Consider the following 13,327-nt stretch of genomic DNA (forward strand, 5'->3'; position numbering starts at 1 on the left):
GGTTTTCCAGTTCCCATGTGGGCTTGGCCTTGAGTCCAGGAGACGCTCCTTTACTGACACCCTCACTGTGGCCAGCCCCAGCTGAGCCTCTGCACAACAGCCCCAAGTGGGCTTCCGGGGCACACCGTGGCGGGCCCATCTCTGACCCTCCACCCCCTCACTGCTGAGGGAGGGGCTGTAAGGCTGCTGGCAGCATCTCAGGGGTGAAGCTGTCCCCCACCACACCTCTCCTTGCCCCTGCCCCATAACCCCCAGAGGCTGATATGATCACACATGGACACTGCACAGCTGGTCACCCAGCACCCTCTCCTGACCACACCCATAGTCAAGAGGCCACCGCCACCTCAGAGGGGAAACAGCTTCAGTTCCCACTGCCATTCGTCAACAGATCATGATGCAGTCCCCACCCCTGGGCGCCCAAAATCTAGCAAGAAAAAGGCCCATGAATTAACACTGTTTCCGCCAATAGTGAAAAGAATCAAAAACCAAATGAAAACAAAACAAAAAAAGCAGGTTGATTTCATGTGAAAAGGCTGGCGGCATCGTCAGGTTGTCTACTGCTGGAGACGGAGCTGAGATGGGAGCGAAGCAGGCGGAGGAAGGGCGAGTAACGTCACAGCGACACAGCAGGAGGAGGTGGAGAGGGACAAGACCTGGAAGAAAATAAGGCTGGAAAATGAATACACAGAAAAAGAATTGTTTTTAAAAATCAAATAATGGCAAACCAAAATTATTCGGAGATTTAAAGAAACAAAAACCTGAGGTGATCGCGGGGGAGGGGAACCACCATCACGTACGTCATGGTCCTGAGATCTCCCCTGGGCAGTGGGGACTGATGGGGGCTAGAAGAGGGGGCTGGCCTGGGGCCTGGTCCAGCACTGGTATCCCCTGACCACCCAGGGGCTGGGGACTCAGCATCTGCTGGCCCAGCCCCTCATCAGACAGGCCCACTCTTGAAGGGACACCTGGGGCGGCGCGAGCACTAGCAGTAAGCTCCTCTCCTGCAGGCTGCCTCACAGGGGCGCCCACTTTAGAGGAGTGTCAGTAAAGGGCCCGCGGGCCCAGGAGAGGAAAAACAAGCTCTAAAGGGAAAATGAGAGGAAACGGGCTCAGATCCTGAGACGCCCCCTCCCCAAGAGGCCAGCTTTTTCTCAGGGAGGGTAAGGTTTAGTAAAAATCTTCTCTCTTAAGGTATTTTCATTAAGGAAGGCGAAACAACGAGGGACAGAACTCAGTGCCTAAAGTCGGCAGACAGCTCTTCAGGATAAAGCAAGCATTCAATCTAGCAGCGAGGTGGGGTGGGAGCAGGGAAAGGAGCCAGAGGATGGGAGGGAGCAGGAAGCTAAGGAAGCTAAGGAAGCTGCTAGGGCTCCTGAGCCAGGGAAGAGCTTTGGCAGATGCTTTGGCTGGCTGGCCACATCCTGAACCACTCTGGTGAGATGTGGAGAAGATTTCAGCACACTGAAAGAGCTCTGTGCTGTTACTTCTGTCTGAGCCCCCTGACAGTGCAGCTCAGGAAAGCAGTGAGGCACTGCACAGCCAGGCCAGTCACATGCTGCAGGGCTGCAGAGAGGAAGACGAGGGGAGGGGCACTTGCAACAGCCTCTCTACACAGGAGGTGCTCTGTTCAGCAAGACCACAGGCTTGGGAGTGTCAACCATAATATCTTGTCAAGAGGGAGTTACTAGCATGACTCCCTTGAGACACTGCAAGCGCAACAGCAAAGGCCTCGCAGCTGGCCGCAGGCATGAGGACATGGCACCACACCCCTGCCCGGCCCGGCCTCCCTGGTTCCCAGGCTCCTGTGGGGAGCCGGCCCTGCCTGCTACTTACAGGCAGTTCCACCAGGACCATTGCTGCCCACACACAGCCATCAGCAGTGACTTGCTGCCCAAGAAGCAACAGGCAGAGACCTGGTGTGAGTCTGAGGAACAGACGTGCCCACACCCAGCCACCTGGGCTCATGTGCGATCACAGAAACGCTCATTGTCTTGGTGGCCCAGCTCCTGGACCCTCCGGCTGAGCTACCACCCCTCAGGAAGGAGTGGCAGGCCTCAGGAAGTGGCAGCAGCCAATCAGAAGTCGCTGGGGTCAGCCAGAAAGTGACACGATGGGTTTAGTGCACAGCTGCTGGGTTCGAGGTTGCCAACACCAGTTAAAAACCCATCCCATGGTGGCAGAGAGCATGCAGGGAGCAAAGCCCAGAGATTCCATCTATCCCAGGCCACTAAAAAGAAAACTCAAAATGGATGACCCCGAGGAGCAGTCGAACCAAGCAGGCACATGTTGAATGTTAATTCTTTGGTGCGGCACTAAACCAGGACATGGTAACCCCACCCAGGAGCCCCTGTGGCATGCAGTCCCCTATCTGTCCCCTTGGGCTGCTGAGAGTTCCAGTAGGCCCCCTGACTTATATTAATTGCTTAGAAGACCCTTGGCCTGTCCTAGGCCATTTCATAGCAGCAGGGACTTCCAGTCAAGAGCCTGGGCAGGATCAACCAGTTCCAGCCCTGTGTGCAGGCTATGGAGCTGCCCATTGGGCTCTGCAGCCAGCTCCGCACACCAGTCACCCTATGTCTGAGCCTCGGCTTCTATGTCTCTAAAATGGAAGAGGTGGTGATGAGGAGCTGTGTGGATGGCCAAAGCTGCCACGGGGCTTCCCAGGCCCTCAACAGCCTTCACCTTCCTGTTCTCTCTCCAGGAGTGAAGCACACTCTGCTCGCCTCTTTCAAGACCAACAACTCTGGGCGTATCTCCTTGTTCTCGACCTCTGCTGACTTGTACACATAACAAGGAGACTGGATCCCAGGGCCCATAAGCCTTTTCCATCTGTGGTGTCTGAAAGACTGGGTGAGCCAGGGACTAACGGAGATTAAGGAGAAAAGGAGCAGGGCAGAAATGCCCTCTGGCCAGCCTGCCCCTTAAGGGGATGGGGTCCTGCTGCTGTCACTTCTGCTCCTGATAGCTTGCACTGCTCTGCCCCTGGCTTCAGGCTGCAGCTGGGGAGCCAAGGGCACTGGGAAGATAGCTAGAGCTGAGGCCTAAGCATCTTTTTGGGGCATGTAACTTCTTTGGGAACCTAATAACTAGAGATTTCCCCCCCCCCAAAGAAATGTGCATATACATTCTCAAGTAATTTCAAGGGTTCATGGACCTCCAAAAGCCTACCCACAGGCCGGGGAAGAAGCCTGTACCCAAGGCAAACAGAGAGAGGCCAAGGCCAGTTCACAAACCCAGGGCAGAGGCTCCCATGTGAAGGGGGCACCGCACCCTTTGGTCCTCAGAGACTGCCCCAAGTGCTCTCCGCCGAGCCTTGGGCCAGCAGAGCAAGGGGTGGGGGGCAGAGCCTTCCTTTTCTCAGATGGCAGCCTCAGCCCCTGCCCCATGCCCAGCTGTCCAAACCCCAACTTTCCCCAAGCAGCTGCAGCTCTAGCCCACCTCCTCCACTCGGCCAAGCATGGGGCAAGTGTGAGGCCCTGGCATTCAGCACATACACAGTGTTTGCGTGTATGTGTGTGAGCGTGAGTATGCAAGGGAGAGAACGTAAGAGAAAAGAGGAAGTTTATGAGCGTGTGTAAGAGAAAGGAGGAAGTGTGTGTACATGTGTGAGGGAGATGGAGAGCATATGTGTGTAAGTGTGCAAGGGACAGTGTACATAACAGAGAAAGGAAGAAGTTTCTGTGTGTGAGAGAGGCGGAAGTGTGAGTGTGTGTATGAGAGAATGTGTGCGTATGTGTATGTGGGGGAAGAGGGAGCACGTGTGAGAGAAAGGAAAGTTTGTGAACGCACGTGTGAGTTTGTGCACGCGCACATGCACGTGCACATGTTCAGCCCTTTAATCCCCTCCTTACCTCCGCTCATTTCCAAACAGACGGGCCACCTCTTCCCTGCCTGGGCTGTGGGCCCGCGTCCTACGCTCCAGCCGCCTTCTCTCCACCTGGAAGGCTTCTCGGTGGCTGATCCTGATGGCCTTAGGGACGTCGGCCAGGGTGGCATACTGCCTGCTGACTTTAAAGGCAAAGGCGTGCCCCAGTCTCTCTGCTCCCCGCCCCCCAGCGCTGTCAGAGTCCAGGTGAGCAGGGGGCCGGCTGGCTGCGTCCAGGGAGTTGAGGGAGATGCTGCAGATCGTGCGGCTGGTGGGCCGAGGACCTGGGGAAGGAAGGGGACGGCCAAGCTCCTGGGAGGATGGTTCGGGGTAACTATACCTGTTGCTGGGGGTGCTGGGGCTTGGGGGAGAGAGTGGTGGGGGCAGCTGTTGCTCTTCGGCCTTCAAGTCCTGCTTTGTCTTCTCCAAGGAGAAGTAGCCACTCTCCACCCGCACTTTGCGGCCACAGTCCATCTGCTCGCTGCTCATGGTGCCCTCCTCTGTAAGATGGGGGTAGGGGCAAGGGGGTGGGGTGGGGGTGGAGGAAGAGACACACACTCAGCCTGGCCCTGCTGCCACCTCGGTTTCTAAGGGTTTAAAAAAATCCTCTTCAGGACCGCAGCAGGGCTGTCTCTCCATCTTCTACCCACAAAGCCCATCAGCGTTAGGAGAGTTTCTGAGTGGAAATGAGATGTTCCAACCACAAGTAACCTCTCAGCAAACACCATGCCCAGCAGGCCTTTCAGTCTGTTGGCACAGCTCTGGGGAAGAAAGGTCAGGAGAGTTTTGCAGGAATGAAACAGTGAATGCATGTTAGATATGGATGGGGGTGTGCTGGCGGGGGGGCGGGGGAGTGTTAGGGAGGAGCACTTTCTACCTCAACAAGCTGGGTTTCAGCCCAATCGTCACCTTGCCATTAAGGATCTGGGCATGACATCAATGGAAAAAGTCAGCCTGGGCCTCACTGGCCCTGGGGTGAGGAGGCTGAGAAGGAAATCACTTCTGTTCAGAAAACTCCAAGGCGTGAGGCCAAGAAAGCTTGGTGATGCCACCATTTCCTCCCAACATCCTCTCTCTCTGCTTCATCTGGGGGCCTGGGGCAGGCACGGGTGGGGGCGTGAGGAGGACCAGGCCTCCCTGCCTATTGCTCCCCTCTGAACAAGGGCTTCCAGGGTCCTCTCATGGAGGGTGGGGGGACTGGATTTCCTGCCTGTGAGAAACTCAGTCAGGAAAGCAGACCTCCCTGCGAGAGAAGGCCAGAGGTCACCCTGCCTAATGGGGTGAATCAGACACGCCTGTGAAGCAGCTACAATGGTACAGTGACCAGATGCCTCCTGATACATACACCTGGCTACATGGCATCTCTGATTTTCATACCCAGTGTCCGAGGCTGATGGGGCAGGTGCTATATTACCCCTTTACAGAGGGGACTTGAGAGCTTGAGCCAGGGCTCTTGGCCTGGAACCAGGCCAGGTCCTGTCCATAGGGCTGAGGGATGCAGTGAGCATTGGACGTGGTGGCACGAGGCTATGGCTGGGATCACCAGGCCCTGACAGCCCCACCTACCTTCTCTGCCCTCCAGCCCAGGTTCCCGCAGGGTGCTGGCAGCTGAAGGCTGGCTCTGGCCTGGACTCGGGGCTGGACTCAGGCTGCGTCCATCTGGCTGGTCCTTGGCCCTCATTTCTTCCTGCCAGAGGGTGGACTTGGTGGTGGGGACTTTCTCAGCACTGGGGATGCTGCTGCTGCTGGTGACAGCCATCTTGGCAGGCCCTGGTTCCTAAAAGGAGAGGGGGTCAGTCTGTGCTGGGCACAGCAGCACATGTACGTGTCAGATCTCTCTCCTGGCTGCCCTGTGTTCAGCTCTGGGGATGTTAAGGTTCCCAGAGGACGAGAAGCTCCAGGTCTGCACAGAAGGAATGCTTGTGGTAGGGCCTCCTCTGACGGCACTGTAGTTTTGTCACCTCTGCAGCCCAGCCAGCTCCCCAAAGAGCCTGGTCTTACTACGCCTCCATACAGCTTTGGTAAATGCACAGAGGGAGACCTTGAGTTTCTGCTCAGAGCCCTGTCACCAAACACGGGCAAGTTCTCCCCGTCCTCAAGCCCAGACAGAGCTATACAGCAGTGCACTGGGTACTACTGCTGAACCACAGTGGGCTGGCCCCCGGTGTGCCATTCAGACCTCCAGCATTTAAAATACGAGTAAGGGGAGAGGAAAGAGAACACACACTCAGGCACTGCCTTATAATCCTCAGGGTGATGCAAAGAAATGTGCTCACACAGCACCCAAGCTGGGGCATCCCAGGGACCACCCACTCCCACTTTGTAGTCTCAGGAAGTTAAAATGGAACACCTGGGTCACTATGTGAAGAACAAGTCAAGAGACGCAAACCACACACCCCACTCAAATCTACAGCCACGTGCACAGAAATACATGCACACACGGGTGTGCATACACACACACACACCCCCACACAGGCTAAATCCCAACCTGCAGCCCAGATAAGAACTGTGTCCCAGGTCGACAGAGCTGCTGTCACCCTGTGGGGGTGGGCTCTCCCACAGACACAGGGGTCCAACTCGAGGGCTGCAGAGAACCTTAAGCCCGCGTATCCGGAGCCCGGGCCCAGACACCTGCTTAGCCTGAGAAACGCCCCGGGACCAGGCCCCCTCTAGCTGCTGAATGGCTGTGGTCCCTCTCAAAGCACTGCACAGCTCAGTTCTCTTGCCAGAAATACAGGGGCTGATAACACTCACCCACACCCCCCATACTGGTGACCAAACCTCATTTATGGAGATCCACCTCTGCCTTGGGGCCCTTGGCCAGGGTTGTATGTGACATAGCCTTTCCATAAGGGAGTGTGTGCACGTGTGGGTGTGCAGACACAGTATGACCACCGATGACGTACTTGCGGGGGCTGAGTGCCTCTGTGCCAGGCTCAGGCAGCCACGCTACCGTCTAATCTGCCTGGCAATCCTCTGGAGGCGATGCAGTGCTCACAGAGGCACAGTTCAGGCTAAGGGAGGGGTGTGCTCATGCTCCCACAGCTCGTGAGGCGTCGAGTGGTGCAGGCACTTCCTACACGGTGTGCTTGGGAGGGAGGGTTGCTGCTTTGGAGGCCGCATCCTGGAGGAGTCTGGAGGACAATTCAAGAATACAGGCCTCTCACTGGGTCCAGAACCTCCACAACTCACAGGATAAGGCTGGATGGTTCTTCCTAAGGACCTAGGCTTTTGCCTGCCCTGCTGCTTGGCTCAGGCTGCCAGCAGACTGGCCCACAGACCGAAGGTCCCCCACAGAGTGCTCATGTCAGAAAGCATTCATGTGGTTCTCAGAGGACCTCCCAGACAGAGTTCACACGGGTCTCAGAAGCCAAGGGATGAGTGTGGCAATGGCTTATCCTGACTACCTCCTAAGGGCCACCGGGGCTTCGTGACCCGCAGTCTACCTGATGGTGGGGTCCCGGCTCCTGTCCCAGCAGCAACGCTTCCTCACAGTAGATGTCACTCTGAGCAGTTTCCCTCTGCCAGGCCCTCTCTAACAGCCCAGGGTCTTCTGCTCCAGGGCCAGGCCAGGCCTGCTTGGTGGGCAGGGACTAAAGGGGGTAGGGAGGATGTCAAGTCTGCCCTGGTTAAATGGCACCAGCTAAGGGGGGGATGGTGGGCTCAGGGCCCAGACCAGAAGACAGGACAGGGGCCAAGCCCCCAAGAGAAGAGGCCTGGCTGCTAGCTGCTGCTGCCCCATGCTACAGGTAAGAGCACTCAGGGCATATGCCCCATTTCCTCAGTCCTGGGGAAGGGTGGGCTGGCAGGAATCCCCAGGAGGGGGAGGGCATGCCAGGTCCAAGAGCATGTGACTAGAAGCATTGGAAATACACACTTTCTCAACACCAAGCCCTACAGGCATCCCCCCTCCTGGCCCTGGGTTCCATGAGTACCCCCCTTCCCAACCTCCACTGTGGAAAGGCCTCATCTCAAAGAAGATGGCCCTGAGGTGTAGCCCAGCCCAGGCCAACAGGGATTTCTTCCTCTCTCGGCAACCTTGCTCTCTCCTGCCCATGCCAGGCCTCGTCAATGGGACAGTGGGAACAAAGCCACTCTTTAGTCCTAGGAAGGCGGAGAGCGGTACAGAGGCTCTTTCCCGTCAAAGAGGGTGTGTGGAGGGTCAGATGGCCTAGAAGGCCCAGAGTATGCGTGGCAGAACAGAGAAGGCCTGTGGCCAGGCCAGGCCACACCGTGCTGCCTTCTCTCCCCATACTGCCCTAGTTGTTGTGCGGAGGGCTCTGTGAGAGCAAGCAGTAGAGACACCAGGCTTTCTGTGGGCTCCACCCTGCATGGCCTGCACAAGTGCATGGCTTGGGGCTGTGGACGCCGCAGGGAGCCTGTTGTGCATCAAGGCTGGCTCACATGGGATTCAAAGCAGGAGAGGGCATGGGGCAGAGTCAGGTCCCATCAGAGGCCCCTCTCTGCAGGGGAATCACAGGAGGCCTTCCTCTCCACTTCCCATGTGAAGATGGAAGGTCTCTGCCCTGGAACAGTATATAGCACCCAAGCAGAAAACAAAACTCCTGTGGAAAGAGAGGCCCTAGGCAGGTCCCAGGACAGGGTGCTTGGGCCAGAGGGCCTCTCCTGGTACTGAGAGCTGGGCTTGTCTCACTGCCTCTAAAGAAAGGCAGGTAGAAGTGAGAACAGAGAGAACTGGGGAGATGGGAGAGCCAACCTGGAGGTGAGGAGGAAGGTATGGGTGCTGGGCAAACAAGATGCCAGTGTGCATACCTGCTCAGGGAACACAGCTACCAGCCTCACCTGAGCCCTGCCCTGGTCACACCTAGATGATTTTTTTCCTTCGGCTATAAGCTTCAGGTGCCAGGAAAAGAGCCTTTCCTGCTGAAAGCTTAACAGGGCTGAGGAAGGGGCTCCCTTGGACTTCTGAGGCTCCAGAGTGGGCCAGGCTGGCACCCTCCCAGCCCTGGGCTCTGTGGGGCACTCCTGTCACTCTGGACCCCTGCCTCCTGCTGAAGGTGGTCTGCTCCCCCAGAGTCCATTGGACTGTTATCATTGTCCCTCGTCTGCAACGTTCCCACAGAAGCAGTCCCCTCACACTTGGCCTGACCCTCCAAGGCCCACAGCTTCCCTGTGATGCCCTTCTTTAAGGGGCCTCTCATCCCTCTGCCTGACTGAGTTCCTGGGGGGCAGAGGTTGGGGCCAATAGGGCACAGCAGCGGCGGAAGCCTCAGGACCTCAACTGGTGTGGTGAGAAGCTCTCCTGAACCACATGGGCCTTAGAGAAGGGGCCAGATAGGGGCTGTGAGGCCCTGTCTCTAGAGGGCCCTGAGGCTTTCAGCCTCTGACAGTCCCACCCTAGTGCTCCAGGATGCCCTCAGCATCAGGCACACAGGGGAGGCTGGCCCAGACCCCAACACGGTTGTATCCCCCCGACTCCCCCTGGGTGTCCCCAAGTTGCTGCCCCGACATGATCCACAGAGATGGCCCCTGATGTAGAGTACAAGCCCCACCCACTTTGCAGAGGCCCCTGAAAAGCGACCACAGTTCCTGGGCACAGTGACCTCAAACGTGATACCCCTGAGGACAAGGGGCAGAAGAAGCAAAAGACCTGCCCAGGGTATCTACGGGGGTTTGGGGGAGGGCTAAGTGGAGTTGCCTGTGTTAAGAGACCCCAAGTTTCCTGAGTCTAAGAGGCCCTCAGGGAAGTGGGTGCCATCTTTGCCCTGGGATCCTGCTAACAACCCATAGCTCAGGGACCAAAAGATAAAGCCAGCATGAGAAGTATTTGGGAGGTGATGTTGCATGGGAGGGGCTGCCAGGGAGCAAGGACAATCACCAAATCCCCTGGTCTGGCCCAGCATGTCCTCTGCACGTGGAATTACTTTATTTGGATTCAGATGCTCTGCTCCCACACTGTTTCCAAGGCGTCACCATGGAAACGCAGTATAGCCCTAAACGCTGCTATTCTGCCTGAGATTTTTTCCCTCAAACCAGGCGGCTTTGGGGGATTTGTGTAATTAACTGCTGCTCCCAGCAGGAAGCACCATGGAAGTCCCATTTTCAGTCTCCAGGAACAACTCCGATTGCATTTTTGCCAACTGCCTGCCAGAGACATAGAGTGTTCAGGGATGCTGTTGTGGGTGTCTGCTGAGACTCCTCGACGAGGAAAGGATGGAGGGTGGACTGAGGCCAGGGCATCTGCAGGGAGTCCCTAATGGGTATGGAGGGAAGGGGGCCCAGGCCAGCATAGCTCTTGGGTCATGCCCACCCCAACCTCTGTGCACTGCAGGCAGACAGCAGCCAGGTGGGCTGTGGAGACCCCACGGCAGGCCCCATTCTCCACCCGGCTGTGAGCTCAGGCAACAGCAATTCTCACGGCAGAAGGTGGCACAGCGCCCAAGAAAGGACACTGGCACCCTGCGGGCTTGATCCTCCTTTTTGTGCTGTAGTAACTCTGTTACTTGGTTATCAACCGCCCCCCGCACCCCATTTTGCAGAACAGGAAACTGAGGCACAGAGAGGTGAGGTCACTCCAGCAGGGCCCCAGGAGCATGGGGGGTGTAGTAGGGAAGTGCAGAACCCTTTCAGGTACCCTAAGCCCCTGTAGGTTGGCCAAAAGGAGGGAGGAGGAGGGGTGACAGACACTCAGGGCCTTTGGGAAAGAACTGGACCTGATGGCATGACTTCTCTGGCCACCAGAGGTGCATGTGTGTGTGTGTATATCCAGAGCATAGCAGGGTCCCTTAAGAGCCCCTCACTTGACCAGGATGCTCTAGGATGCTTCTCCACACCCCTCCTCAGCCTGCCACCTGCAGGGTCATCCCTGAAGAAAGGGGTGGGGCTGGTTCTTTCCTGGACAGTGGCTGTACAGGCATGTGCATGCAGCACGCAGCATGCAGCATACAGCTCCTCTGGGTGTGCCCTCTCTCCAGGCCAGGGGAAAGTGCTGGCTGGCATACATGATGCTGCTCAGCGCCTGGCTTCCGCTGGAAGCCCCATCACAGCCCCAAGCACACCTAGCAGGCAAACTATCCCCCAGACATCAAGAGGGGTGTGGGGTTATGGCCCTCACCCCCTCCCATTCTAGGCTGGGTTCTGAGGCCCCTGACCTCCGAGGTGCTCCCCCTTGTTCCCAGCCCACTGAGGGTATGGCCGGTAAACCAAGCACGTACCTGTGGTGTGGGAGGCTCTACTTTTCGTTTCTTCTTCTGGTTCTGCTTGTTGGTCCGGGGGTAGACCATGAGCATCTCCAGCCATCTGGTTTGAGAGGAGAGAGGCACCTAGTGAGACCCTTGGTCTCAGGGACCATGGTGTGGCTCTGGAAGGGCAGCCTGTCATCAGGCCCTGTGCTCTTGTCCACCCAGTGGCCAGGCCTCCGGACCCTGCCTGCCTGCAGGAAAAGCATCGTCCTGGGTAAGAGTCTGCCATTGCCAGGCAGGCTGGGCCAGTACAGTAGGCCACAAAAGCACACATAGGACTCAGGGTCAGAATTTGACCCTGTGATGACCATGGTGCCAGTGGGGGGCTCCGCAGGCCCTGCACAACTCAGGCCAAGGGCAGGCTGACCACAGGGCCATGGAGCTCAGGGCACATCACTGTTTCTACTACAGCTCTGCCCTCAGGGGTCACACTCAGCTCTAAGCACCCTCCCAGAGTAGACCTGGCAGGTGTGCAGAAAGGCTTGGCTCAAAGCCGTGTGGGACTGTCTTGAGACAGATGCCTGCCCTCTGCAGGAATTCAGGAGTCGTGCCACCAAAGACCCCTGCAACAGCACACCTGGGTGACTGAGCAGCTGACCGTCCAGACCTTCCAGTTCACTGCTAGGCCCTGGCCTGCACAGGGAGGCCCGGCACTGAGGGCTGCCAGATCTGCCTAGACAGGTGGTAGGGAAAGTGGGAAGGGAGAGGGGGCCACACAGGCCTGCAGCCAGAGGCTTGGATTCTAGATCAGGCTCTGCTGTGTCTGCTGACAGCCTCTGGGCCTTGACTTTCATTCTGAAACCAGGGCTGCGACATCCACTGTATGGAGTTTTACAGTGGATAGAGAAGCGAGCTTTCGTAACAGCCCTGCATGGCTGGCAGAGGGACAGGAGGAGGGAAGCCCAAGCCTGTCTGCTCTGTGGGCCTGCACTCTAGCCTGGGCCCTAGGGGTGGAAGGGGGGTGCTCTGTCCATTGGGAAAGTATAGCCAGAGATGGCTGGCCAAATCTTTAGGCAGTCCCTGGTCTACATTGGCCCCACTGTGGCCTCTGGTGAGGACCTGCTGATGGGACACAGGCCAGCAGTCCCACTGAGTCTGAGCAGAGGTGCTGTACTGCCCCAGCCATATGACACTGAGCTGGGGGCAGCGAGGGGGCATGCCTTTAGTACCAGAAGTGCTGCTTTAATTTGGTGTCACTGCAGGCAGGGAGGAAGGCCAGGTCATAGTCAGAGTCTTCTGGGTGAACTGTGACAGCTGGTGGTGGTGAAGCTGGGTTTGGATGCGAGGGTCCTATGGACCGAGGAGCCGCCTGCAGCCTAGCAAAGCCCTTTCTAAGTAGCTCTTGATTTGCTGAGAATGAACCAATGCCCGTGTCGATCAAAGCCTGAGCCACAGGCCCACAGGCCCCTTTCCACAAGCCCCAGAGGCAAGAAAGCACTGCAAGGATCTGTGCCTGCACAAGGTCTCTCTGAAGTTTTACCCAGGAGGGGAAAGTCCCACAAAAAAAGGAAATCACTCATGTATACCCTAGGAGTGGGAGGAGTGTGGTGTGAGCACCCCCTCCAGGCACCCTGAACCCCTGCATTGGTCCAGGGGCTCTCCAGCTGGGCACATCCACAGAAGTCGCCACTCGGGCTGTGAGGGAACAGAAGAGACTAGGGTATCAGGCCACGTGGAGGGGGCATCCAGGGCCACGCGATAGGACAAAGGTTGCCTGGTGCTGTGCCCAGCCCCGTGTTCATCCTGTAACTCTGTCTGTATGAGCTGTGGGCCTCTATCCAGCCCCCCAGCCCCTGGAGACGCTAAGAGCAGGTGTGCCCTGGGGGCTGAACTGGTGCCAAGGGGAGCGTCTGAGTCCTCCCAGGGCAGGCATCCTCAGAGGGCAGCAGGCTCCTATCTCTGCACACTGGGGAGGGAGCGGGAATCTGACAGGCCCAGGCACAGAAAAGGGTGGTAGGTTGTGTCCTCTGCACTCGGATTTCTCACAGGACCAGCTGGAAGCATGTACATTAGCCAGATGTGTTAGAAATCTTAACCAAGTAAATTCAGTACAAAGGAGGGGAGGACCTGAATGTGGACATGGGATGGGCGGCAGGGGACGCAGCTCGGCAGGCCCTCCAATTGTGAGAGGCATAGCCATGGTGAATGAGGGTGTGCGGTGGGGGTCAAGGCTGAAACGCAGGGCTGTGGAAAGGAAGGAGCTCCTAGACCCCACCCCAGGAAGAGCACAGAAGAGGCCCCCCTCGCCAGCCTTTAATGG

The 13,327-nt window shown here is 57.4% G+C and overlaps 1 protein-coding gene across 12 annotated transcripts in view; it reads right to left on the minus strand.

Annotated features, from left to right (window-relative positions):
* The window catches only part of MPRIP (myosin phosphatase Rho interacting protein), a 211,661-nt gene that overhangs the window by 49,875 nt on the left and 148,459 nt on the right, over positions 1 to 13,327 (minus strand). For 8 of the 12 annotated variants that reach the window (XM_049874762.1, XM_049874768.1, XM_049874761.1 and 5 more), the window contains exons 5-7: positions 11,041 to 11,125; positions 5,432 to 5,642; positions 3,852 to 4,365 (exon numbers count right to left, since the gene is read on the minus strand). In XM_049874762.1, coding sequence (XP_049730719.1) covers positions 3,852 to 4,365; positions 5,432 to 5,642; positions 11,041 to 11,125 — 810 coding nt within the window. The remainder of the gene's footprint in view (positions 1 to 3,851; positions 4,366 to 5,431; positions 5,643 to 11,040; positions 11,126 to 13,327) is intronic. The other 4 variants (XM_049874771.1, XM_049874772.1, XM_049874773.1 and 1 more) reach the window with 2 other exon arrangements.

Source organism: Elephas maximus, chromosome 2, assembly GCF_024166365.1.
Source record: "Elephas maximus indicus isolate mEleMax1 chromosome 2, mEleMax1 primary haplotype, whole genome shotgun sequence".
Classification (NCBI taxonomy): Eukaryota; Metazoa; Chordata; class Mammalia; order Proboscidea; family Elephantidae; genus Elephas; species Elephas maximus.